The sequence below is a fragment of the Oncorhynchus masou genome, chromosome 31 (assembly GCF_036934945.1).
Source record: "Oncorhynchus masou masou isolate Uvic2021 chromosome 31, UVic_Omas_1.1, whole genome shotgun sequence".
NCBI classification, from domain to species: Eukaryota; Metazoa; Chordata; class Actinopteri; order Salmoniformes; family Salmonidae; genus Oncorhynchus; species Oncorhynchus masou.
This window is the reverse complement of record NC_088242.1, coordinates 54,293,019-54,320,800: the sequence shown is the minus strand read 5'-3', so window position 1 is coordinate 54,320,800 and position 27,782 is coordinate 54,293,019. Positions and strand designations below refer to the sequence as shown.

Genomic DNA, 27,782 nt, shown 5'->3' with positions numbered 1-27,782 from the left:
TCATCAGAGATAATGATTTTACCCCAGTCCTCAGCCATCCAATCCATGTACCTTTTGCAAAATAGTAGTCTGTCCCTGATGTTTTTCCTGGAGAGAAATGGCTTATTTGCGGCACTTTTTGACACCAGGCCATCCTCCAAAATTCTTCGCCTGTCACGACTTCCGCTGAAGTCGGTCCCTCTCCTTTTTCGGGAAGCGTTCGGTGGTCGACATCACTGGCCTTCTAACCATCGCCGATCCACTTTTAATTTTCCATTTGTTTTGTCTGTGTCTTACACACCTGGTTTCAATTCCCCAATAACTTGTTCATTATTTGACCCTCTGTTCCCCCATGTGTGTTTGTGAGTAATTGTTTGTTGTATTTACCTTCCGTATTTGTGGGCTAGGTATTATCGACTTGTATTTGTAAGTCGAGTAAAATTACGTGTATTACTCATCTCTGCTATCCTGCGCCTGACTCCTCTGCACCAGCTACACCCAGACCTATTACATCGCCTCACTGTGCGTGCAGATGCACTCACACCTGCCTGCTGCCATTCCTGAGCAAGCTCTGTACTGGTGGTGCCCCGATCCCGCAGCTGAATCAACTTTAGGAGACGGTCCTGGCGCTTGCTGGACTTTCTTGGGCACCCTGAAGCCTTCTTCACAACAATTGAACCGCTCTCCTTGAAGTTCTTGATGATCCGATAAATGGTTGATTTAGGGCAATCTTACTGGCAGCAATATCCTTGCCTGCGAAGCCCTTTTTGTGCAAAGCAATGATGACGTGTTTCCTTGCAGGTAACCATGGTTGACAGAGGAAGAACAATTATTCCAAGCACCACCCTCCTTTTGAAGCTTCCAGTCTGTTATTCGAACTCAACTAGCATGACAGAGTGATCTCCAGCCTTGTCCTCGTCAACACTCACACCTGTGTTAACGAGAGAATCACTGACATGATGTCAGTTGGTCCTTTTATGGCAGGGCTGAAATGCAGTTTAAATGGTTTTCTGGGATTCAGTTAATTTGCATGGCAAATAGGAACTTTGCAATTAATTGCAATTTCTCTGATCACTCTTCATTCTAGAGTATATGCACATTGCTATCATACAAACTGAGGCAGTAGACTGTGAAAATTAATATTTGTGTCATTCTCAAAGGTTTTGGCCATGATTATATGTAAACTTTTGACCCACTGGGAATGTGATGAAAGAAATAAAAGCTGAAATAAATAATTATAGTGGTAGTTTAATAGTTTAATAGTTTGAATGTACTTGGCTAAGGTGTATGTAAACTTCCGACTTCAACTGAATATTGACAAAGTCTGTCTTAGCTTGCTCATTAATGTCTTAATCGAAAGGACGGATCGCCTCTTATTCCGCCCATCGCTCCCTTATGCCATAGTTTGTACATCTCATTAGTAAGTAGAAACCACATTTGTCAAAGCAAGTCAGCCAAATCAGCTATGTTTTTTAACAAGCCAGTAAATGAGGTTGAATGAACTGTTTAACTGCCAGATGAATTATTTCGCTATGCTGATAGCCAGGTTTAATGGTGGTAAGGATTCACTCCATGTTGCTGAAAAGAAAGCTCTGCTGTTGGGACAGCTTTATGTAGGCCCTAACAGTTTCTGGGCACTGTTTTGTCACCGTTATAGTGCAATTCATGTACTGTTTAATATTGTGTTGCGTTTTGTTTTTTAGTGGTTTTACTGGCATGTATTGCACATTTGTTTTACCGTTTGCCCCCCGAGATTTACATTCTAAAATCAACACGGGTTATATAGCGAGTGTGCCCACTTCGGTATTGGCACATGCCCTTTAGTCAACATCTTGCAGATACCGTGCGGGTAGAGCCTGTTTAATGAGATTATTATGGACAAAAGAGCTAGATTATTTTTATTTGTCAAACGGCAGTCAAGCTTCGACCATCCTGTCACCTGGATAAGACCCTCGACATTTATTGTAAAGTGACACAAATGTGAGCCCAATGCACGCTAATACTGTGGCCCCATCTAGGATGCGCAATAGGAATTCATTTAATTACTATTTAGAACACCAAAACTGGAATGACACACTCAGTAATGATTGCGCCTTTAGCTGGGCTTGGTGTGGGCTAGCCCGTGCTCGGCTTGGTGTGGGCTAGCCCATGCTGGGCTTGGTGTGGGCTAGCCTGTGCTCGGCTTGGTGTGGGCTGGCCCATGTTGGGCTGGTGTGGGATTGGTGTGGGCTAGCCTGTGTTGGGCTTGTTGTTGGGTAGCCTGTGTCGGGGTGGTGTAGGCTAGCCAGAGCCCACATTGCCCACTGAATACCAACATGGGGCCAATGGAGTCATGTTTGCTGAATTGCCTTAAAAATTGCTCGTTAGGTCACTTGGCTCTGTTGATGTACAGCACTTGTCAAACTCATTCCACAGAGGGCCACATGTCTGCAAGTTTTCATCAACCCTTGTATTCGATTGATGAATTAACATCACCAACTGGTAAGGAACTCTCCTCACCTGGATGTCTAGGTCTTAATTGAATGGAAAAAACAAAAACCTGCAGACACTCGGCCCGCCGTGGAGTATGACACCCCCAATGTACAGTATTAGGTTGTAGTTAGGTTATGGAGGGTTTTGTGTGTGTGTCTTACTGTCTGATGTTCTTGATGATGGTCTCCATCACCTCCTCCCAGCCGTAGGCCTTCACTGAGTGGATGTTCTCTACTATCTCTGAGGTCAGAGCCAGGCGACGACTGATCATCCCTGCTCTTTTCTGCCTGATTATAGGACCCCCCCCCCACACACACACACAAACACACACACACACACACACACAAACACACACACACACACACACACACACACACACACACACACACACACACACACACACACACACACACACACACACACACACACACACACACACACACACACACACACATACACACACCAGATGATACAATTAATTTCCAAGTTCAGAGAGATGGCTGAGGATAAACATCCAAACTTGATGGGTCTGCATGTTAATTAACCAGATTTATTCCTGGGTAAAAAGGTTTTTGTCCCGAATACACTGTGGTATTATAGGTGTCACGTTTATGGGCATGTCACAGCAGTGTGTAGGAGGGAGATTCCAAGATGTGGGAAGTGTGCAGGAGTACATGGGACAGAGGAAGGTGTAGTTTTGGTGGGAACAGTTGTCAACTGTAGGGGTGCCCATGTTGCTGGGGATCAGAGGTGTCCGGTTCGAGAGAGGCAAGTTGAGGTGGCCAGGGTCAGAGTAGTGCAGAAGATATTGTATGCTGAGGCAGTGAAGAAAGCAGAGGAAGGTGGATCAAGGGTGAGGGATTCTGAGAGGATCCCTGTGAGTAGTAGATCTGTGCCAGAACAGAGGGACAGGCCAATGAGTGATATATGTTTCAGTAAGGTTGGCTTCTTAGCATTCAATAGCCATGGATATCAATTGTACCGCAGAGGTGGAACGCAAGTCACAGGAAATAGATGTTGTGGCGGCAGCTGCAGGGAAGTACTTGGGGGTACGAGATTTGACTTGAGAAGAGTTACAGGGCGTGTTGAGTGGTAGTGTCCGGTCCACACTGGTCTTGGCCTGGGGTAGGGTCAGATCGGGTTAAAGTAGTGGAATAAGGTCGTTTGCCCTTTTCCCATTTTGTATCACAAAGTTGAATGGATGTGTATTGTAGTTCAGTTGGGTGGCGCTAAATGCAATATATTGGATGCCAACCGCCATTAAACTCCACAGAAGAAGAAGACTTTCCAGGCAGTGAGGAAAAAACCTTGTCAGCATTTATCAGTTTCTTTCTGTTATTTGCGTGTCCAATATCAAACGTGAGTAACCCGCCATATTGATTACACGTTTCTTAACTATTTTGTGTCAATTGATGCACATTTAACGATGCAATGTTGCTTACTAGTGGTAGAATGTTAGTCCAGTACCTACCTGTGAGGCCCCATCTTCTGTGAGAGGCAGGCCTGTACGATGCCCAGCAGGGTGAGGGCAGCCAGGGCACAGAAACCATTCACCTCAATCAGTTCCCAGATCAAACCCACACACAGGATACACTGCAGAGGGGTGATCCACACAAAGTGGGCCAGGCCAAGGCTCTGCAACACACATGAATGTATGAAGAGAGATGCAGCAACACAATACTGTTTGTAAAAGCTTTTAAGTGATATCAAACTCAACGGTGACGAAGACATGGATGTCTCACGGTATGGTGGGTTATGCACCATGGGTAAACTTTGGTTAACACCTTAGTCTCCTGAATGTGTTTGGCATTCAGGTCCAAAGAGTCCCTTTCTGAGCATTTCTTCCATGGGTGAACATGTATGGAGAGTTTTGTTTCAATCAAAAGGAATGCTGTCAAAATGGGATTGAATTCAAATGTATTTACCCTGCCATGCCTGTCAGGTGGATGGATTGTCTTGGCAAAGGAGAGATGCTCACTGACAGGGATGTAAACATATTTGTGAGCAACATTTTTTGAGAAATAAGCTTTTTAGTGTGTATAGAACATTTCTGGGACCTTTTATTTCAGCTCATGAAACCTGAGACCAACACTTTACATGTTATGTTTATATTTTTGTTCAGTGTATAAACGCAACATGCAAAGTGTTGGTCCCATGTTTCATGAGCTGAAATAAAAAGATCCCAGAAATGTTCCATACGCACAAAAGGTTTACATCCCTGTTAGTGAACATTTCTCCTTTTCCAAGATAATACGTCCAACTGACAGTTGTGGCATATCAAGAAACTGATTAAACAGCATGATCATTAAACAGGTGCACCTTGTGCTGGGGACAATAATGGCCACTCTAAAATGTGCAGTTTTGGCACATTGCCACAGATGTCTCAAGTTTTGAGGAAGCGTTCAATTGGCATGCTGACTGCAGGAATGTCCACCAGAGCTGTTGCCAGTGAATTTAATGTTAAATTCTCTACCATAAGCCACTTCCAACGTCATTTTAGAGAATTTGGCAATATGTCCAACCAGCGTCACAACCGCAGACCTCTTGTAACCACGCCAGCCCAGGACCTCCACATCTGGCTTCTTCACCTGTGGGATCATCTGAGACCAGCTACACGGACAGCTGATGTCACTTGGCTTTGCACAACCGAAGAATTTCTGCACAAACTGCCAGATACCGTCTCAGGGAAGCTTATCTGCGTGCTCGTCGTATTCACCAGGGTCTTGACCTGACTGAAGTTCAGCGTTGTAATCGACTTCAGTGGGCAAATGCTCACCTTCGATGGCCACTGGCACACTTGAGAAGTGTGCTCTTCACAGATGAATCACAGATTCAACTGTACAGGACAGATGTACAGGGGTGAGCGGTTTGCTGATGTCAACATTGTGAACAGAGTGCCCAATGGTGGTAGTGGGGTTATGGTATGGGCAGGCATAAGCTTTGGACAACAAACTCAATTGCATTTTATCAATGGCAATTTGAATGCACAGACATACCTTGACAAGATCCTGAGGGCCATTGTCGTGTCATTCTTCCGCCGCCATCACCTCATGTTTCAGAATGATAATGCACGGTGTCACGCCCTGGTCAAGTTTATTGTGTTTGTCTTTATTTATTTGGTCAGGCCAGGGTGTGACATGGGTTTATTGTGGTGTGTTTTGTCTTGGGGTTTTGTTAGGTATTGGGTATGTGGCTTAGTGGGGGTTATCTAGCATAGTCTATGGCTGTCTGGAGTGGTTCTCAATCAGAGGCAGGTGTTTATCGTTGTCTCTGATTGGGAACCATATTGAGGCAGCCATATTCTTTGAGTATTTCGTGGGTGATTGTTCCTGTCTCTGTGTTTGTGTTCACCAGATAGGCTGTATAGGTTTTCACGGTCGTTCTTTGTTTTGTTCGTTATTTCATGTCTAGTTCATTTTTATTAAAGAACATGAATAACCACCACGCTGCATTTTGGTCCGCTTCTCCTTCGACAGACGAGAACCGTTACACACGGCCCCATTTCGCAAGGATCTGTACACAATTCCCGGAAGGTAAACATTTCCCAGTTCTACCATGGCCTACCACCAGACATGTCACTCATTGAGCATGTTTGGGATGCTCTGAATCGACGTGTACGACAGCGTGTTCCGGTTCCACCCAATATCCAGTAACTTCGCACATCCATTGAAGAGGAGTGGGTCAACATTCCACAGGATAAAATTAACAGCCTGATCAAATTTACAGAATGAGAAGGAGATGTGTCGTGCTGCATGAGGCAAATGTTGGTCACACCAGATACTGACCAGTTTTCTGATCCCCACCCCTACCTTTATTTTTAAAAGGTATCTGTGACCATCTGTATTCCCAGACATGTGAAATCCATAGATTAGGAATTTATGAATTGATTTAAATGGACTGATTTCCTTTTATGAACTGTAACTCAGTAAAGCCTTTGAAATTGTCACGTTGCGTTTTTATTCTTTTGTTCAGTGTAAGTAAATTATTTGGGTCCTTAATTTTCATCCATATTGTTGAGGTTAGGGTTAGTACAGCAGATGAGTTGGGTGGTTCTTACCTCATCCAGCTTGTTGAGGTGGGCTGACATCAGGCTGACCAGCTGACCTGTGCTGATCTTGTCCAGGACCCGGCTGGACAGCTTCAGAGTCTTGGGGGTTGAAGGTCAGGGGTTAGGACAGACACAAAGGGTTAAAAACGTGACACGAGAGGCTGCTGTGTGACACTAAGAGGATGTAGCAGCAACATAGCTGACCCTCACACCAGAGAGTGGCTACACTGAAGAGGGTGATGTGGATCTGCATGCATGCCTAGGTGGTGGCATGTCAGATGCACACAAACACACACCACTTCCTCCTCACACACACCACTCTCCCCTCCCACACACACCACTTCCTCCCCACACACACCACTTCCTCTCTCCCCCCCCACACACACACACACACACACCACTTCCCCCTCCCACACACATCACTTCCTCCCCACACACACCACTTTCCCCTCCCACACACACCACTTCCCCCTCCCACACACACCACTTACTCCCCACACACACATGACTTCCCCCTCCCACACACATCACTTCCTCCCCACACATACCTTCTTATAGATGAGGCTGAAGAGAGCGATGCGTATCTGCATGCCCAGGTGGTGCAGCCCGAAGATGGCTGGCTGCAGGAGCAGGAAGCGAGTGATGAAGAGAAGACTGAGACCCAGGGCCAGGTAGTAGCCCTGCTCCCTCTCCGGGGCATGAAAGGGGTCGAACGAGGCAATGATACGACCCAGGAGTTGGGGCTGCACTGCCTTCGACGCCTCCTGGAAGAAAAGAGAGAAAAATATATATATCTGTCATGCGATAATGATCCGTGTGTTCCTGAAAATCTGAAGTAGCCTGTATAATGAAAAACGTATCCAGTATGGGGGAGGGGTGCGGGGAAAAAGGTTGCCCTACAAAACTGAATTTGGGGGCACTTTGATATCATGATCTTAATAATATACCTTGATACATCTGCTCTTAATCTCCCATAAACCCTGAACTGATGGGCATTCCTAGCAGGTTCCATGGGGATCACCTCACACCACCAGGTTACGCAAGACCTGCTGCTGACGTCAAACTTCCTCACCGAGCGGAGGAAACTGGGATACTTACACGGCAGTGAAACATGCTTCTTCTCCATACTATGGTCATGCCGCTAATTCACTAGTAAGTACCACATAGGTACAGGACAGAACAGGCTAACAACCAGCCTGGGTTGGGTTGAGGTCAGTTCCATTCCAGTTCAAATTCCCTCCAATTCACAAAGTGAATTTGAACTCAGTTCATGTGTTGAATAAGAAACTAAAACTCCCCATTGACAAATGATCCTTTTTTTAAATTCTAGAATTGGAATGTCCATTCACTTCCTGAATTGAAATGGAATTGACTGCACACACAACCCTATCAATGGTATAACACCTCTGCCTTCACAATATATGATCTGTTCTCATATGAGAGATCCTGTATGAGAGACAGATGCACTCCAAAGGGGCAAAATAACACTAGAATAAGACCCAAATGGCAACCCACATTTTAAATACAAGGTTGTTCATCACCTGGTATCGTAGTAATAAAGTATGCAGGCCTTTATACCAATCGTGGCCGACTCCAGGTTGTGGCAAGCCCACAATGTGTGCAGGCTTTCGCTCTAGCCAAGCTTTACGACACCCGATCAAATAGATCGTTATTCGGTTTTATATAGAGTTTGACTAATGTGGGTTAGTTAAACTAGAGCAACACATTTGGACACCTAGAGCAACCGTTGGACACCTGTGCTTCATGTGGAGAGATAGACTCACCCCAAAGTACAGCAGGATTCCGTAGAACACAAAAGGCCAGAGGAAACAACGGGAGAGAGCCCGCAGAAGCCGAGGCTTCTTCTTGGCCGATGCCACTTCTCGGTCCCATTCTCTACACCAGGAAAACAGAGCGGAGAAGTTAGAATCTATATTTATTTTTAAACACACACACACACACACATTGGCTGACAGTAAAAGTAAAGTAGGGGCACATTGTTCAGGGCCCTGGTGTATAACCTGGGCACTTTGGCTGACTTGATAAACGGAGTGCAGAGACCTTGACGAACGAGGGAGAAAAAGAGGTAAGAGAGAAATGTGAGAATTTGTGAGAAAAAGAGAGCGGAGGGAGGGAAAAAGGGGAGGGGAGAAAAAAGGTGATGAGAGAGAGAGAGACAAGGACAGAGAGAGAGAGAGAGGGACAGAGAGAGAGAGAGAGACAGGGACAGGGACAGAGAGAGGGTAAGAGAATGTGTGATTGCACATGATAGATGGAGGGACCTTACCAACATGTTAATTCATGGTAAAGTTCAAATTCCCATGCAGCTACCAGCAGAATTTTGCAGATATTTTTTTTACACATTTACACACATCACAGAACGGGGACAGAGCAGAAAGGACATACAGTGAAGGGAAAGGGGAGAGACAGAGAAGGTGTGACATTTACACACATCACAGAACGGGGACAGAGCAGAAAGGACGTACAGTGAAGGGAAAGGGGAGAGACAGAGAAGGTGTGACATTTACACACATCACAGAACGGGGACAGAGCAGAAAGGACGTACAGTGAAGGGAAAGGGGAGAGACAGAGAAGGTGTGACATTTACACACATCACAGAACGGGGACAGAGCAGAAAGGACATACAGTGAGGGGAAAGGGGAGAGACAGAGAAGGTGTGACATTTACACACATCACAGAACGGGGACAGAGCAGAAAGTACATACAGTGAAGGAAAAGGGGAGAGACAGAGAAGGTGTGACATTTACACACAGAACGGGGACAGAGCAGAAAGGACATACAGTGAAGGAAAAGGGGAGAGACAGAGAAGGTGTGACATTTACACACATCACAGAACGGGGACAGAGCAGAAAGGACATACAGTGAAGGTAAAGGGGAGAGACAGAGAAGGTGTGACATTTACACACATCACAGAACGGGGACAGAGCAGAAAGGACATACAGTGAGGGGAAAGGGGAGAGACAGAGAAGGTGTGACATTTACACACAGAACGGGGACAGAGCAGAAAGGACATACAGTGAAGGGAAAGGGGAGAGACAGAGAAGGTGTGACATTTACACACAGAACGGGGACAGAGCAGAAAGGACATACAGTGAAGGAAAAGGGGAGAGACAGAGAAGGTGTGACATTTACACACATCACAGAACGGGGACAGAGCAGAAAGGACATACAGTGAAGGTAAAGGGGAGAGACAGAGAAGGTGTGACATTTACACACATCACAGAACGGGGACAGAGCAGAAAGGACATACAGTGAGGGGAAAGGGGAGAGACAGAGAAGGTGTGACATTTACACACATCACAGAACGGGGACAGAGCAGAAAGGACGTACAGTGAGGGGAAAGGGGAGAGACAGAGAAAGTGTGACATTTACACACATCACAGAACGGGGACAGAGCAGAAAGGACGTACAGGGAAGGGAAAGGGGAGAGACAGAGAAGGTGTGACATTTACACACATCACAGAACGGAGACAGAGCAGAAAGGACATACAGTGAGGGGAAAGGGGAGAGACAGAGAAGGTGTGACATTTACACACATCACAGAACGGGGACAGAGCAGAAAGGACATACAGTGAAGGGAAAGGGGAGAGACAGAGAAGGTGTGACATTTACACACATCACAGAACGGGGACAGAGCAGAAAGTACATACAGTGAAGGGAAAGGGGAGAGACAGAGAAGGTGTGACATTTACACACATCACAGAACGGGGACAGAGCAGAAAGGACATACAGTGAGGGGAAAGGGGAGAGACAGAGAAGGTGTGACATTTACACACAGAACGGGGACAGAGCAGAAAGGACATACAGTGAGGGGAAAGGGGAGAGACAGAGAAGGTGTGACATTTACACACATCACAGAACGGGGACAGAGCAGAAAGGACGTACAGTGAGGGGAAAGGGGAGAGACAGAGAAAGGGCCAGAGAGATTGAGAGGAGAAATCAACCGAATTAATTAGAGAGAGAAAGAGAGTGGTGAGAGGAATGAGAGAAAGAGAATGAGATTGAAAAATAGGAAAAGTGCATAGAGATTGAGAGAAGAGAGAGTGAAAGCAGAGAGAGAGAGAGAGGACAGTACAGAGAGGGCCCAACCTGCCCCACCCCGCCTCCGATGTGTTATTTTGGGACATGCCAAAGTTTATGTTTGTCTGCCCCTCTCCAACCAAAGGCCATCCCATATTTTAGGTTAGCATGGGTCATCTAGAATTTCCAGTTCTTTAGCAAATCATTGCGATCATTAGCAGTAAGAAAGGGCAGTAAGATACATCCATTCTCAACTCGCTCAACTCAACAAGACAACAACAAAGAAGGGACCAACAACCCCAACAGGAGTACGGTGATCTATTGTTATGGCCTGGGGCTGATCCTTTGTGACATGTGTTTGTGTTCCATATCATTGAAATGGCTAGAATCAAATTTGGACAGGAGTTAAAATAGTTCATCAAAGCACAGCACGGTGTGTGCAAACGTGTGTGCGTAATGAAGAAAAAAAAGAAAGTCATTTAGAATTGAGTAACTTCCAAGGATGCACAGGTGTGTTCAACATGCCTTGAATGTTCATAAAGGGAGACACTTTGGCTGATTTACAAACCTTTCTAGTCGTTCAGAAAGATTGTCCGCCAGATCAAAGGACGGTGCTTTGTAAACATCGGTCAAATCCAACTTCTTCCTGAAGCCCTTCCTCAACAGTGGAGATGTCCACCTGCAAAACAACAGAATGGATGGGTATGGGAGGTTTGGTTGGTGAAAAAGTATAGAATATAATAGCCTACTTCTGAGGTAAATACCTGTAGACCAATCTCCCCTGAAGTTGAGCACAGATCAGCCTACTCAAGAACTTAATACATTGTATTAACCAAACGCCCACGCAGTCATATAGGGTGGCAAAATCATACAGCATTATCTCAGCAGCATGCATGTAGCATGATAATTAGGCCGAGGTCTACAATTTAGATAGCTGCATAATTTGTAAAAAAAAAAAAAAAATAAAAAATAAATAAAAAAAGCAATCCTAAATCTATTACATAATGAGTTTTGGGATGGCATGGGCTTTTCCCATGACAGGACGCGTGTGGTGAGTGTTGTAGCCTACATGACATTATACATATACACTATACATGCATTTCAAACGACGAGAGATGTTCAATATCATTGACTCATTTCATACAAAGATATCACAATTGAAAGATGGAGCGCAAAGAGCTGCTGGAATTTCATCTCGGAGCAAAACACACAGAAACGGTCCTTGGAGCATATTTGCACTTTCGTTTTTAGCATTTACAAGAATCTACTAAAAGTGAATATTGAAAAATAATACGATTCCTGTGACCCGACTTGCCGGAAAACTGACTCTGTCCCCTTTCACCAATGCGCTCTCCATATCTGGCAACAGCCTCTGGCAAACCATGCAAGTGTTTATTTACGACATATATGAAGAAAACATATCATTCCTTACCAGAATACATATTTGGAGAGGAAGTTTGCATCTTCCACGGGTGACTTCTGCATCCTAAGAGCACCGCCAGTTTTATTTCACTGCACCTGTGTCCTATCGCTTCAGCCTTTCTCGTGGATGACCGCTAGTTCTTTTCTGACTGTCCCGACTGTATAAATGCGCCGAGCAGAGGTGATGTCACTGGTGTGAAATTGTCTCCAAGCCGGAGCTGCGACCACTATCCAAACAACTAACACAAAATGCAGAGCACACAACACACAGACCGCAGCAAATGGGCTGTCTTGTCCTTGCCTCGATCCCGACAATGAGAACACGTTGGTTAGCGAGAGAGAATCCTTTATGGACTCTCCAAACATCCCGGAGTGCGTCATTTCCATACTGACAAGCCTCTTCAAAAACGTACACGGGTTGCATATTGTAGCAACCCAATTTGCGGAGACATAAACTACTACATCTATAATGGCGCACCACTTTTTAGCAGGCAGGTTTCAAAGAAATCACCTCTTCTGCAATTATGTCAATTTATTTGAATCAAAAGGGTATGTGATCTCATTCATTTGTTAGAATGAATATGTCCTTCAGAAAACCCAGTGACATCACCTGGGCTCCAAGCAACGTATCAGAATAAGAATAGATGATGGAGTTAGTCTGGAGAATATTAAAGACTAAGTAAGCTACTGTCCTGACATCTTCTGGTCTGTTCCATGAAATGAGTCCATTTGCGTCCTTTTTTATTTTATGTAGAAATTGTGCATCAATATTGCATTTTAAAAGGCTGTTATATTAAATTATGTGCACTTTAATATAGACCACTTGGAAAATGAAATGAATCAGATTTTTTTTATATGAATAAAGACATTTGTGAATTTCCGCGTTTTGACATGTCCCTCTGGGCACTCCTCTCCAGGCGTTCTCCTCCAAGTTATCACTATCATTGCAAAGCTCTAATTATTTCGTTGCTTTGACAAAGTAATTTCTGACAATTATTATTTATTTCATGCGATTAGTGATTAATAAAAAGGTTAAAAAAACGTTCCCTCATTTTAATGTCAACCCTGTTATGTGACCTGAACTCTCGTTTTAATATGGTGAAACTGTTAATTAAAACAAAGAAAATTCAAAAGAAAAATTGAACCTCTAATAGTCAACTCAGTATGTAAAATAATAACATTGTTGCTTTATTTAGCACTTAATTGGCACTGACTATAGTTTAATTTAATTTTATTTTAATTAACCTATTGAGATGGGAAAACATGTTTTTTATTAAGTTGAACATGTGCTGTTCATGGCAGAATATATACTGAACAAAAATATAAACGCAACATGTAACTATTTCAAAGATTTCATGAGTTACAGTTCATTTGAGTAAATCAGTAAATTGAAATAAATTCAATAGGCCCTAATCTATGGATTTTACATGACTTGGAATACAGATATGCATCTGTTGGTCACAGATACCTTACAAAAAAAGGTTGGGGCTTTGATCAGAAAACCAGACAGTATCTCGTGTGACCAACATTTGCCTCATGCTGTGCAACACATCTCCTCCGCATAGAGTTGACCAGGCTGTTGATTGTGGCCTGTGGAATGTTGTCCCAGTCCTCTTCAATGGCTGTGCGAAGTTTCTGGATATTGGCGGGAGGTGGAACACGCTGTCGTACACATCGATTCAGAGCACCTAAAAAAAATGCTCAATGGGTGACATGTCTGGTCAGTATGTAGGCAATCTAAGAACTGGGACATTTTCAGCTTCCAGGAATTATGTACAGATCCTTGTGACATGGGGTCGTGCTGAAACATGAGGTGATGGGGCGGATGAATGATAGGATCAGGATCTCATCACGGTATCTCTGTGCATTCAAATTACCACCGATAAAATGTAATTGTGTTCATTGTCCGTAGTTTATGCCCGCCCATACCATAACCCCACTGCCACCACGGGGCACTCTGTTCACAACGTTGACATCAGCAAACCGCTCGCCCTCACAACTCCATTCTTACATATACTCCCTCTCCGGCTCTCTAGGTCACCAGGCTGCGCATTATTATGCACACCTGTCACCATCGTTACGCGTACAAGCGCCTCACCAGACTCACCTTCCCTATATCTGTCAGTCGCTTTGGTTCCTTCCCCAGGCGTTATTGTTTCATGTCCTTATGCTGCTCGTGATTCTTGTTTTGTCCATGTTCTTTTATTTATTCATTAAATTATTCACTCCCTGTACTTGCTTCCGGACTCTACAGAATAACTTCTCACCAAATGGATGCATTAGGGAGTGTTTTTTGTTTTGGTACGTGCCATCAGAGTGTCGCTCAGGGCAAGTGAGGATGCCTCAGCCTGCTCTTCAGGTTCACAAGACTCAGTTGTGTTGTGTGACAAAACTGCACATTTTAGAGTGGCCTTTTATTGTCCCCCGCACAAGGTGCATCTGTGTAATGATCATGCTGTTTAATCAGCTTCTTGATGTGCCACTCCTGTGAGGTGGATGAATTATCTTAGCATAGGATAAATGCTCACTAACAGGTATGTAAACATATGTGTGTACAACATTTGAGAGAAATAAGCTTTTTGTGTGTATGGAAAGTGTCCGGGATCTTTTATTTCAGCTCATGAAACCTGGGACCAACACTTTACTTGTTGCGTTTGCATTTTTGTTTAGTTTAAAAATAAGATGATTTAAAAAAAAATTCAACAAGTTACAAAGGGGACTCGTTTTGTGGAATGACCCTTTTAGACTTTGAAATAGCAAGAGAAGCGTCATAGTGTGAGATACATTCAATGGCTTTACAATCAAATAGAGTAAATAGTACACAACCAGTCCTGGCATTCATCATTGCGTGCAACTGGCATTCATCATCCTGCACACCTGGACTCCATCACTTCACTGATTACCACCCCTATATCTGTCACCTCCTCAGGTCCATTCCCCAGGCAGAATTGATGATGTGCTGCATGTCTATACGCTACTTGTGTTTGTTATATTGTTCTGTGGACCATGTTCCGTTTACTATTAAACTCACCACCTGCACTTGCTTTCCGACTTCCAGCATATACGTTGCAGCACCACCAAGGCGAGGCAGAAGCGCGTATAGACTGGAGCAACCCACTGAATGATTTCCATATGTTCAAAGAAAATGTAGCTGACATTTTACTTGATTGAGCCAAAGCTTTCATTGGACTCTTAGGGGGAAGGCCCATCTCTCCTTCCCAACAAGTATTGATCCCCTTGAGGTTTTTGGCATCTGGACCCTTCAGTCGAGAAGCAGGAGATATGTGTGCTGTAAGTGACTGTATGCGGAATAGTCCACCAAGTCTGAAATGCTATATGTGAAGTGAAAGACAAATACATCAAGTTCCCCTGATGCTGCTGCCCAAGTCAACAACAAAGTAGAGTTTTATGAATGTGGGAACTTCCCTAGAGTCATTGGGCTATATAGATATACAGTGGGGCAAAAAAGTATTTAGTCAGCCACCAATTGTGCAAGTTCTCCCACTTCTGGAAGAACTTGCACAAGAGAGAGGCCTGTCATTTTCATCATAGGTACCCTTCAACTATGACAGACAAAATGAGAAAAAAGAATCCAGAAAATCACATTGTAGGATTTTTAATGAATTTATTTGCAAATTATGGTGGAAAATAAGTCACCTACAAACAAGCAAGATTTCTGGCTCTCACAGACCTGTACCTTCTTTTTTAAGAGGCTCCTCTGTCCTCCACTCGTTACCTGTATTAATGGCACCGGTTTGAACTTGTTATCAGTATAAAATACACCTGTCCACAATGTCATATGGTCAGATGAAACCAAAATATAACTTTTTGGTAAAAACTCAACTCGTCGTGTTTGGAGGACGAAGAATGCTGAGTTGCATCTAAAGAACACCATACCTACTGTGAAGCATGGGGGTGGAAACATCATGCTTTGGGGCTGTTTTTCTGCAAAGGGACCAGGACGACTGATCCGTGTAAAGGAAAGAATGAATGGGGCCATGTATCGTGAGATTTTGAGTGAAAACCTCCTTCCATCAGCAAGGGCATTGAAGATGAAACGTGGCTGGGTCTTTCAGCATGACAATGATCCCAAACACAACGCCCGGGCAATGAAGGAGTGGCTTCATAAGAAGCATTTCAAGGTCCTGGAGTTGCCTAGCCAGTCTCCAGATCTCAACCCCATAGAAAATCTTTGGAGGGAGTTGAAAGTCTGTGTTGCCCAGCAACAGCCCCAAAACATCACTGCTCTAGAGGAGATCTGCATGGAGGAATGGGCCAAAATACTAGCAACAGTGTTTTAAAACCTTGTGAAGACTTACAGAAAACGTTTGACCTCAAAGGGGATAAACATTTGTTATTGACCAAATACTTATTTTCCACCATAATTTGCAAATAAATTCATTAAAAATCCTACAATGTGATTTTCTGGATTTTTTCTCTCATTTTGTCTGTCATAGTTGAAGTGTACCTATGATGAAAATTACAGGCCTCTCTCATCTTTTTAAGTGGGAGAACTTGCACAATTGGTGGCTGACTAAATACTTTTTTTGCCCCACTGTAATCCCATCAAGTGTCCCTCTACAGGAATCTCTACAGGAGTACAGGAATCTTAAACTGGTTCTCAAAAAACGTACAAAGTGTAACGTATACTCCCAATTTGCAGTTCTCCAACATTGTTGCACGTTGGAAAGGTGCAACTCATGACTCAAGGATTTTCCAAAACCCCTCTTTGTATGCTCAGGTTAAAGGAGGACAAGATAGTGAAGCCATGCTTGGCGACAGTAGGAATATGCACAGACCAACTTCTCGTTCACCCCCCCATCTTCATGTAATAGGACCTGAGCAACAACAGTACAGCCAAGCTCATATCCACGCCAGAGGTGTATTGGAGCGCATGTTTGGTGTATGGAAGAGTCTTTTCCAGTGTGCTTTCAACCAAGAAGATGCATTGTCATAATTGCAACCCCAGTGCTTCACAATTACCTCAAATAGCATGGCTGCCCAGGTCCTTGCATCGGAGGTGAGGATGACCCAGATGTTCCCATGGTTGAGGCAGACAATGACAGAAATGGACAAGCCTGCAGAGGTGCTTTTACTGTGCAGCACTTCTCACAACAGATAGCTCAAGTGATTGAAGCAAAATAAATAGCCATGGATATTCACAGATGGTAATATCTGGATCCTGAACTGCTGATGGAGAAGAACATTGCTACTGCTGCTACTTCACGTTTCCCTCCTATTTCATAGCCAACTCAGCATGAAGGATGTGCATCTTCATATCATGCTCTTCTTTTAAATACATTCGTTTGGGCTCATTAAATTCCATGGCCAGTTTCACATGCACGCTCAGCCTCTGTCTTTATCCTCCGGCCCGGGCCAGTGACACAATCTTCCTTCCTGGCTGCTGCAGATGAAGCAGGCTGACTTTCATCCTGTTAAGATAAGTTCCCTCCAAGCTATGGTGATTATCTGCCTCTAGAAAATGGTTACGTTGCTGCATTAGAGGACATTATTTCTTCAAGAGTTGAGTTCATTACATGATTTTTATTGCAAGAGATGACTGACAACTTTACATATTCCCTGCAGTCCGGGGATGGCACAGGTTTTTATGAATGTGTCCTACCAAATGAGGATTGGAACGGTCCCCCATCTGAATTGTCTAAATGGGCATCATAGGGGATATCTTCCAGGGGTTACTGTCTATCAATAATTCTGGTCAACAAGTCCCCGAGATCATCTGTCTTTGGTATTACCAGTCTTGAAATGCTCTCTACAAGCAACAGCATCTGTCTTCTTTAAGTAGATTTTAGTTTTTCCACAAGACCTTAGAAAGACAAGACAATATAGAAATTATATTAGTAATTATGCATGATATTGTTTGTTACATTTATTTCACACAAATACATTTCTTCCCCACTGTTGTGTTACACAACAAAACTAACATTTCAAAGTGACTAGAGAAATGGATACTGTAGCTAAGAAAGTCATAATACACATATGTTGTGTAGTAAGCTGTCCGTAGCCCATGTGCCTCACCCTAATAATTTGGTATTTTCCCCCTCATAACTTAGCCTACAGTTCTGACTTGGTGGTGCACATGTAGCCTATAGCCAGTTTTAGAGAAAGGTAATCATAGAATATTGTTAGAGCTTTCATTATCAGCTTATATGCCCTATTTGTTTATCCTATGGTTGTGATCTTGGTGTACAGGGAGAATACTGTAATAATAGTTATATGGACTACATCCGTCCTAGCTCACTCATTAATGTCTTCATCGAAATTACAGATGGCCTCTTATACTCTCGTCGTTCGCTTATGCCATAGATTGTACATCTCAATTGTCAGTAGAAACCACATTTGTTGAAGCAAGTCAGCCAGCCATAGCAGCTATGTTTTTTACCAGGCAGTGAATTAGGCAAAATTAACTGTTTTGCTGCCAAACAAGGCCCCGGCTGATAGCCAGGTGTAGCAGTGGTAAGGATTCACCCCATGGTGAAAGAAGAAAGCTCTGCTGTTGGGACAGTTTTATGTAGGCCATAACAGTTAGGGCCTGCTTGTCACCGTTATAGTTCAATTAATGTATTGTTTAGTGTTGTGTTGTGTAGTGGCTTTGCTGGAATGCATCCCCCAAAAAATATTAGAGTTTGTACCACCAAGATTTACATGCTAAAATCACCACGGGCTAGGATGGAGGGATTATTAGTGCTGAATCTGTCTAAATCCAATTGAATTATCTAGATTCCCTTTACCAAGGGAACCTGTTCAAAAATATCTGATATTTAAATTGAATTACTCACAGTTTAACTAAAACTTTACACTCAAATAGGACTATCTATTTGAGATACAATCACATCCATTCTGTAACGATGTACACTGAGAGTCGGGAAAAAGGTTCAGGGAGTGAATACATGTAATTAATAAATGAACAAAACAAGAAACACAAACAGTACACCGACATGAAACACCAACAATGACGTCTGGGGAAGAAACCAAAGGGAGTGACATTTAAAGGGCAGGTAAATCAAGGAGGTGATGGAGTCCAGGTGAGTGTCATAATGCGGGTAATGCTGGTGAAAGGTGTGCGCCCTGACGAACAGCCTGGTGACCTTTTATTGTTTTTTAAATTTGACCTTTATTTAGCTAGGCAGGCTAGTTGAGAACAAGTTCTCATTTGCAACTGCGACCTGGCCAAGATAAAGCATAGCAATTCAACACATACAACAACACAGAGTTACACATGGAATAAACAAAACATACAGTCAATAATACAGTAGAAAAAAGAAAAAAAACTATATATACAGTGAGTGCAAATGAGGTAAGATAAGGGAGATAAGGCAATAAATAGGCCATGGTGGCAAAGTAATTACAATATAGCAATTAAACACTGGAATGGTAGATGTGCAGAAGATGAATGTGCAAGTAGATATACTGGGGTGCAAAGAAGCAAGATAAATAAATAAATACAGTATGGGGATGAGGTAGATAGATGGGCTGTTTAAAGATGGGCTATGTACAGGTGCAGTGATCTGTGAGCTGCTCTGACAGCTGGTGCTTAAAGCTAGTGAGGGAGATGTGGGTCTCTAACTTCAGTGATTTTTGCAGTTCGTTCCAGTCATTGGCAGCAGAGAACTGGAAGGAAAGGCTACCAAAGGAGGAATTGGTTTTGGGGGGTGAGATATACCTGCTGGAGCACGGGCTACGAGTGGGTGCTGCTATGGTGACCAGTGAGCTGAGATAAGGCGGGGCTTTACCTAGCAGAGACTTATAGATAACCTGTAGCCAGTGGGTTTGGCAACAAGTATGAAGCGAGGGCCAACCCAGGTTGCAGGTCGCAGTGGTGGGTAGTGTATGGGGCTTTGGTGACAAAACGGATGGCACTGTGATAGACTGCATCCAATTTGTTGAGTAGAGTGTTGGAGGCTATTTTATAGATGACATGGTCAGTTTAGGATGGTCAGTTTTACGAGGGTATGTTTGGCAGCTTAAGTGAAGGATACTTTGTTGCTATATAGGAAGCCGATTCTAGATTTAATTTTGGATTGGAGATGCTTAATGTGAGTCTGAAAGGAGAGTTTACAGTCTAACCAGACACCTAGGTATTTTTAGTTGTCCATGTATTCTAAGTCAGAGTAGTGATGCTGGACGGGCGGGCAGGTGCGGGCAGTGATTGATTGAATAGCATGCATTTAGTTTCGCTTGAATTTAAGAGCAGTTGGAGGCCACGGAAGGAGAGTTGGATGGCATTGAAGCTCGTCTGGAGGTTAGTTAACACAGTGTCCAAAGAGGGGCCAGAAGTATACAGAATGGTGTCATCTGCGTAGAGGTGGATCAGAGAATCACCAGCAGCAAGAGCGACATCATTGATGTATACAGAGAAGTGAGTCGGCCTCGAGAATTGAACCCTGTGGCACCCTCTGTCATGACTTCCGCTGAAGTCGGTCCCTCTTCTTGTTCGGGCGGCGTTCGGAGGTCGAAGTCACCGGCCTTCTAGCCATCGCCGATCCACTTTTCATTTTCCATTTGTTTTGTCTTAGTCTTACACACCTGGTTTCAATTCCCCAGTTACTTGTTCATTATTTAACCCTCTGTTCCCCCATGTGTGTTTGTGAGTAATTGTTTGTATGTATACGGCCCGTTATTGTGGGCTAGTGTTATTATATTTAGTCTATTTTGAGTAAATTACGTTTATTTCTCATATCTGCTGTCCTGTGCCTGACTCCTCTACACCATCTACACACAGGCCTGAAAACAGAATTTACTGACCTAGAATGGAGTCAGCAGAAGCAGACATCCTCCCTGTGGCGGTAGAAGAGCGCACAGGATTTCGCTTTGGACTTCCGGACCCTGGCTGCCAGCGCTGGATGGAACAACAGGGCCCTGGTCGATCAATAGTGGTGCAGCCACCATCTGTGGCCGCAGAGGCCACACTGCTGGTCGGTGCTGGGGGGGTTACTCAGGGAGTTGAGGCAGCAGGCAGGGCACTATCGTGTCACCCCAGGTGAGTCGGCACCAGGCTCACCCAGAGATCCCCTGTTGCTCACATGTATGTGTTTATCAAATTTCCTGAGTGTTCCCCGCATTCCCGGCATAAGGCTCTCGTAGATTCATGCGCAGCTAGGAATTTTATTGACCATTCATTTGCCCATAGTTTAGGTCCCCCTTGTTCCTGTGGATATGCACTTCCCTGTGCACGCCCTAGATAGTCGACCATTAGGGTCAGGGCTGAATGGAGAGGCCACCGCTCCACTAAGCATGATTACGCAGGAGGGTCACAAGGAGAGAATCTTCCTTATTGATTCTCCTGCGTTTCCGTGGTGCTGGGCCTACCCTGGTTGGCCTGTCATGACCCCACTATTTCGTGGAAACAGAGGGCTCTCAAGGGGTGGTCACGAGGGTGCTCGGGGAGGTGTGTAGGGGTTTCCATCGTTGCGACTACGGTGGAAAGTCCAGACCAGGTCTCCACCGTGCGCATCCCCTCAGAATATGCCGATTTGTCTCTCGCCTTTTGTAAGAAGAAGGCGACTCAATTACCACCCCATCGACGGGGGATTGTGTGGTAAATCTCCTGGTAGACGCAGCACTTCCCAGGAGTCACGTGTATCCTCTGTCACAGGAGGAGACTGCGGCTATGGAAACATATGTCTCCGAATCCCTGGGGCAGGGATACATTCGGCCCTCCACTTCACCTGCCTCCTCGAGTTTCTTTTTTGTGAAGAAGAAGGATGGAGATCTGCACCCGTGTATTGACTATCGGGGTATCAATCAGATCACAGTGAGGTACAGTTACCCGCTGCCTCTCATCGCATTCTCATGAATGCTCCATCAGTCTTCCAGGCCTTTGTTGACAAGATTTTCTGGGACCTGCACGGGCAGGGTGTAGTGATGTATATCGACGACATTCTGATATACACCGCCACACGCGCGGAGCATGTATCCCTTGTGCGCAGGGTGCTGGGTGGACTGTTGGAGCATGACCTGTACGTCAAGGCTGAGAAATGTCTGTTCTTCCAACAGTCAGTCAATCTCCTTCCTAGGGTACCGCATTTCCACTTCAGGGGTAAAGATGGAGAGTGACCGCATTTCAGCCGTGCATAATTGGCCGACTCCCACCACGGTAAAGGAAGTGCAGCGGTTCCTAGGCTTTGCCAACTACTACCGGAGGTTTATCCTGAGTTTTGGTCAGGTAGCGGCTCCCATTACCTCACTGCTGAAGGGGTGACCGGTGCGACTGCAGTGGTCGGCTGAGGCGGGCAGAGCTTTTGATCACCTGAAGGCTCTGTATACCTCGGCTCCCGTGCTGGCTCATCTGGATCCCTCTTTGGCGTTCATAGTGGAGGTGGACGTGTCCGAGGCTGGGATATGAGCTGTGCTCTCTCAGCGCTTGGGCACGCCACCAAAGCTCAGTCCCTCTGCTTTCTTTTCCGAAGAAGCTCAGCCCGGCGGAGTGAAACTATGATGTTGGGACAGGGAGCTGTTGGCTGTTGTCAAGGCTCTGAAGGCTTGGAGACATTGGCTTGAGGGAGCTAAACACCCTTTTCTCATCTGGACTGACCACCGCAATCTGGAGTACATCCAGGCGGCAAGAAGCCTGAACCCTTGCCAGGCAAGGTGGGCCATGTTCTTTACCCATTGTGTTTTCACTCTGTCCTACAGACCAGGTTCCCAGAACGCTAAGGCAGACATACTGTCCCGGATGTATGACACAGAGGAGCGGTCCATGGGTCACACTCCCATACTTCCGGCCTCTTGCCTGGTGGCAACAGTGGTGTGGGAGCTGGACACGGACATCGAGCGGGCCTTACGCACAGAGCCCACTCCTCCCCAGTGTCCAGCTGGGCGTCTGTACGTTCCGTCTGCTGTTCGTGACCATTTGATCTATTGGGCCCACACGTCACCCTCCTCTGGTCATCCTGGCATCGGTCGAACGGTGCGTTGCCTTAGTGGGAAGTACTGGTGGTCCACCTTGGCCAAGGACGTGAGGGTGTATGTGTCCTCCTTCTCGGTGTGCGGACAGTGCAAGGCTCCCAGGCACCTGCCCAGAGGGGAGTTACAACCCCTACCCGTTTCACAACGGCCGTGGTCGCACCGGTCGGTGGACTTCCTGACGGATCTTCCTCCTTCTCAGGGCAACACCACGATCCTGGTCATTGTGGATCGTTTTCTAAGTCCTGCCGTCTCCTCCCTTTGCCCGGTGTCCTTACGGCCCTACAGACTGCGGAGGCCCTGTTCACTCACGTCTTCCGGCACTACGGGGTCTCTGATCGGGGTCCCCAGTTCACGTCCAGGGTTTGGAGGGCGTTCATGGAACGTCTGGGGGTCTCAGTCAGCCTCACCTCAGGTTTTCACTCCGAGAGTAACAGGCATGTGGTGAGAGTAAACCAGGATGTGGGTGGGTTTCTTGTTTTGCAATCTCCATCTCATGTGCGCTACAGAAACACTGCTGACCATACAACAGTGCTAGGTGCCTGCAAAGTTGATTTAAAGGCTAACCACACACAAAATAAATCTAAATGTATTAGATTTTTCCCAGACCTCAAAAGTGGTTATCTGATGTGGTTTAAGCATTGTTGTAGACTTTGAGAGCGACATTTTTGAGTCAGTTGACGATTTCATTCATCTATTTCAATAGTAGGCCTACTATTAGCCTACTTGCACATTACAGCTTGCAGTACAACTTGGGCTGGCCTGACTGAAATAGCAATATGGGATTTATAATTTTAGGTAATTCAGAGTGCGTTACTGTTTAGGCCATTTGGGAAGATTTTGGCAAAATATGAGTATACCCACTTCTCCAGGCACCACTGCAACACTTTACTACTGTATGTGATCGTAACCCACTGTAATCAAGGTTTGAAATTATTCAATTTTTGTCAAATACTATATCTGTTTGGGAATCTTGTGGTCAATTTGCAGTGTACAAAAGATTTATAACTATGTTCCAACCCCCGACCATCGTTCATGGGAAAGAAAGAAAAATGGCTCCACGGCTGAACTTAATTGGGGAACCCTGAAATTTCCATATGACTTTGTAAGATCTGTTGGAAATTTTGAATTTAAGTTAAACTGAATCTTAGGGATGGTGGAACAAATCGATACAGTTACATATTGCAATATTATTATGGACGAGATTATACTGAACAAAAATATAAATCGCAACTTTCAACAATATCAAAGATTTGACTGAGTGACAGTTCATATAAGGAAATCGGTCAATTGAAATAAATTCAATAGGCCCTAATCTATGGATTTCACATGACTGGGAATACCAATATGCATCTGTTAGTCACAGATACCATAAAAAAAGGTAGGATCGTGGATCAGAAAACCAGTCAGTATCTGGTGTGACCACCATTTTCCTCATGCAGCGCGACACATCTCCTTCGCATGCAGTTAATCAGGCTGTTGATTGTAACCTGTGGAATGTTGTCCCACTGCTCTTCAATGGCTGTACAAATTTGCTGGATATTGGTGGGAACTGGTGTCAGGATTTGGCCAGGGTTGTTCCGGTTTTTGGTCACTAGATGCCCCCATTGTGCTTTTTGACCTTTTGCTTTCCCTTGATCCCCATTATTATTTGCACCTGTGCCTCGTTTCTCCTGATTGTATTTAAACCCTTAGTTTCCCTCAGTTCTTTGCTCTGTGTTTGTATGTTAGCACCCAGCCCTAGTATTCTGTGTACTCTTGTTGATCCCGGTGGACGCTCTTGTGGAATTCTGTTTTTTGTTCTTGTTTATTTATTTTTGAGTATCTTTTGAGGCTTTTTATGCTATACCTACCACCTTGTGGATTTACCTTTTTGTCTTGGAGGATTACCTTGTGGATTACCTTGTTCTTGTGGAATTCCTTTTGAGGTTGTGGAGTTACATGTTTTCCTGAAGGACTTCACTTTTTACTTTATTAAATACACCGTCTCAAGTACTGCTGTGTCTGCCTCATCTTCTGGGTTCTGCTGACTATTCGTGGCTCAGTTGGTTAAGTGACTGTTTCTCACTCCGGAGACCCAGGTTCGTAACCGGGTCCTGACAGAAACACAGAGCCAAAAATGAACCCAGAGGCAGCCAGTTCCCAGGACCTTGTTGCCATGCTGTCCCACCACCAGGAGACTGTCCAACGCCACGAAGCCGCCCTGGTTCAGCAAGAGGCCTTAATGGCTAGACATTCTCATCTTCTGTCGGAGATGCTGACTTCCATAAAGCAGATATCTGATCGACTTACCCCGGCATCAGTTCCCGTCCCAGTACCTCAGATTCACGTACCCATGGCAGTTAACCCCCTGGCTGAACCTCGTCTTCCACCTCCCCAACGGTTCTCAGGTGATCCAAGTGCTTGTAAAGGGTTTCTCACCCAATGTTCTCTCTCCTTCGAGCTGCAACCCTCGTCGTTTCCCACCGACCGGTCTAAGATCGCATATATCATCACCCTGCTATTGGAAAAAGCCCTGGCCTGGGCTACTGCTGTGTGGGATGCCCATAGTTCCTGCTGTGCCAGCTACTCTGCCTTTGCTGAGGAATTCAAACGAGTGTTTCAAGGCCCAAGCAGTGGTCCTGACTCAGCCAAACAGCTCCTGACTCTCCACCAAGGTTGGCGCAGCGTGACGGACTATGCCATCCAGTTCCACATGGTGGCAGCAGCGAGTGGCTGGAACAACGAGGCGCTCACAGTGTGCTTTCTGAAAGGCCTTTCCGACACTATCCAAGATGAACTGGCCACTCGGGAACCACCGGACAATCTCGAGTCCCTGATCAAGTTGGCCTCACGCATTGACCAGCGTCTGAGAGAGAGAGAACTCAACCGTAGACCTCTAGCCCCTATCAGTCCCAGCTCCGAGTCCCCACCTTTATCCTCGCTGGCTCCACCGGAACCCATGCAGATTGGACGCATCTCCCAGGCTGAGAGAGACCGCCGGATGAGGGAGCGAAGCTGTCTATATTGCGGCAAACCGGGCCATTTCCGTTCCACGTGTCCCGGGCTCCAGGGAAACGCTCTGTCCCGTACAGATCGGGGGGAACTGTAACGGGAAACATAACCTCCTCCCATCCGTCCAACTCCCGTCTGCTCATTCCAGTCACCCTTTGCTGGGACAACCACAAGCTTCACCTTCAAGCCTTGGTAGACTCTGGAGCCGTAGGTAACTTCATGGATGGTGTCTGGGCGAAGGAGAATGGCGTTCCCTCTGAACCTCTAAGTGACCCCATGAGGGTTACTACATTGGATGGAAGCCCTTTGGGATCTGGACTTGTCACTACCTCCTTGCGACTTTCAGTTTCACAACACCAGGAATTGATGAACTTTCATTTGATCTCCTGTTCTGAGTTCCCTCTCGTCCTTGGATACCCCTGGCTTCACAGCCATAACCCTCACATCGACTGGTCTGTGGGCACTATCAAGCAGTGGGGTCCTACGTGCCAAGCTACTTGTATTTTCCCGAATTCCCCGAGTTCTACTCCCGAGTCTTTAGAATCCATCGACCTGACCCGAGTTCCCGAGTGTTACCATGACCTCAAACTGGTGTTTAGCAAACAGAGGGCCACCATGCTACCACCCCATAGACCTTATGATTGCCCCATTGACCTGTTTCCGGGCACTTGCCCCCCCAGGGGTCGTATCTTTTCCCTATCTCCACCCGAACGAGCTGCTATGGATACCTACATCAAGGACGCTCTGGAAGCAGGCCTCATGCGTCCATCCACCTCCCCGGCGGGAGCAGGGTTTTTCTTTGTGGCCAAGAAAGACGGTGGATTACGTCCTTGCATCGACTACCGGGGACTCAATGCCATAACCGTCCGTAACCGTTACCCGCTACCCCTTATGGCCACAGCCTTCGAGCTGCTCCAGGAAGCAGTTGTTTTCACTAAGCTTGACCTGCGGAACGCATACCATCTTGTACGGATCAGACCTGGTGACGAGTGGAAGACCGCTTTCAACACGCCTACTGGTCACTATGAATACTTGGTGATGATCTTCGACCTGACCAACGCCCCAGCGGTGTTCCAAGCGCTCATAAACAATGTGCTTAGGGATATGCTTAACATATTTGTTTTCGTTTACTTGGATGACATCCTCATCTTTTCGAGCTCCCTTCAAGAACACACAAAGCATGTCAGACAAGTACTCAAACGCCTCCGAGACAGCCATCTGTACGTCAAGCCGGAAAAATGTGAATTCCATTCATCCCGAGTACAATTCCTGGGATTTGTAGTGGAACCCGGTCGAGTCCAAATGGACCCCAGGAAGGTAGGGGCGGTAGCGGATTGGCCCACTCCCAAATCCGTTAAGGAAGTTCAGCGTTTCCTGGGCTTCACAAACTTTTACCGCAAGTTCATCAAGAACTTCAGCTTGGTGGCAGCCCCTCTCTCAGCTTTAACCAAGGGTGGCAATGCAAGGTTTTTGTGGGGAAGAGAAGCTGAGACGGCCTTCCAAGGACTCAAGCAGCGCGTCCTCTCTGCTCCCATCCTGATACTACCGACTACGGATGAACCGTTTGTGGTGGAGGTAGACGCATCAGAGGTTGGTGTTGGAGCTGTCCTGTCTCAGAGGGGTGAAGACAAGAAGCTTCATCCGTGCGCTTTCTTCTCACACCGGCTTACCCCGGCTGAGAGGAACTACGATGTGGGGGATCGTGAACTCCTAGCGGTTAAGATGGCATTGAAGGAATGGAGACACTGGCTCGAGGGGGCTTCTCACCCTTTTCAAGTGCTTACGGACCACAAAAATCTGGAGTATATCCAGCAGGCGAAGCGGTTGAACTCTAGACAAGCTAGATGGTCTCTTTTCTTCAATTGATTCCAGTTTATCCTCACCTATCGGCCCAGGTCGAAGA

General features: G+C 45.5%; 1 protein-coding gene and 1 pseudogene across 1 annotated transcript in view; one reads left to right on the top strand and one right to left on the bottom strand.

The window, feature by feature from the left end:
* Positions 1-12,259, bottom strand: part of LOC135524125 (cystic fibrosis transmembrane conductance regulator-like) — a 44,925-nt gene extending 32,666 nt beyond the window's left edge. The window contains exons 1-7 of the mRNA XM_064951334.1: positions 11,973-12,259; positions 11,109-11,219; positions 8,284-8,395; positions 7,048-7,263; positions 6,509-6,598; positions 3,923-4,086; positions 2,613-2,738 (exon numbers count right to left, since the gene is read on the bottom strand). Of these exons, the coding sequence (XP_064807406.1) occupies positions 2,613-2,738; positions 3,923-4,086; positions 6,509-6,598; positions 7,048-7,263; positions 8,284-8,395; positions 11,109-11,219; positions 11,973-12,025 (872 nt within the window). The 5' untranslated portion in view covers positions 12,026-12,259. The remainder of the gene's footprint in view (positions 1-2,612; positions 2,739-3,922; positions 4,087-6,508; positions 6,599-7,047; positions 7,264-8,283; positions 8,396-11,108; positions 11,220-11,972) is intronic.
* An 8,471-nt stretch (positions 12,260-20,730) lies between these two features.
* The window catches only part of LOC135524966 (uncharacterized), a 55,440-nt pseudogene continuing 48,388 nt past the window's right edge, over positions 20,731-27,782 (top strand).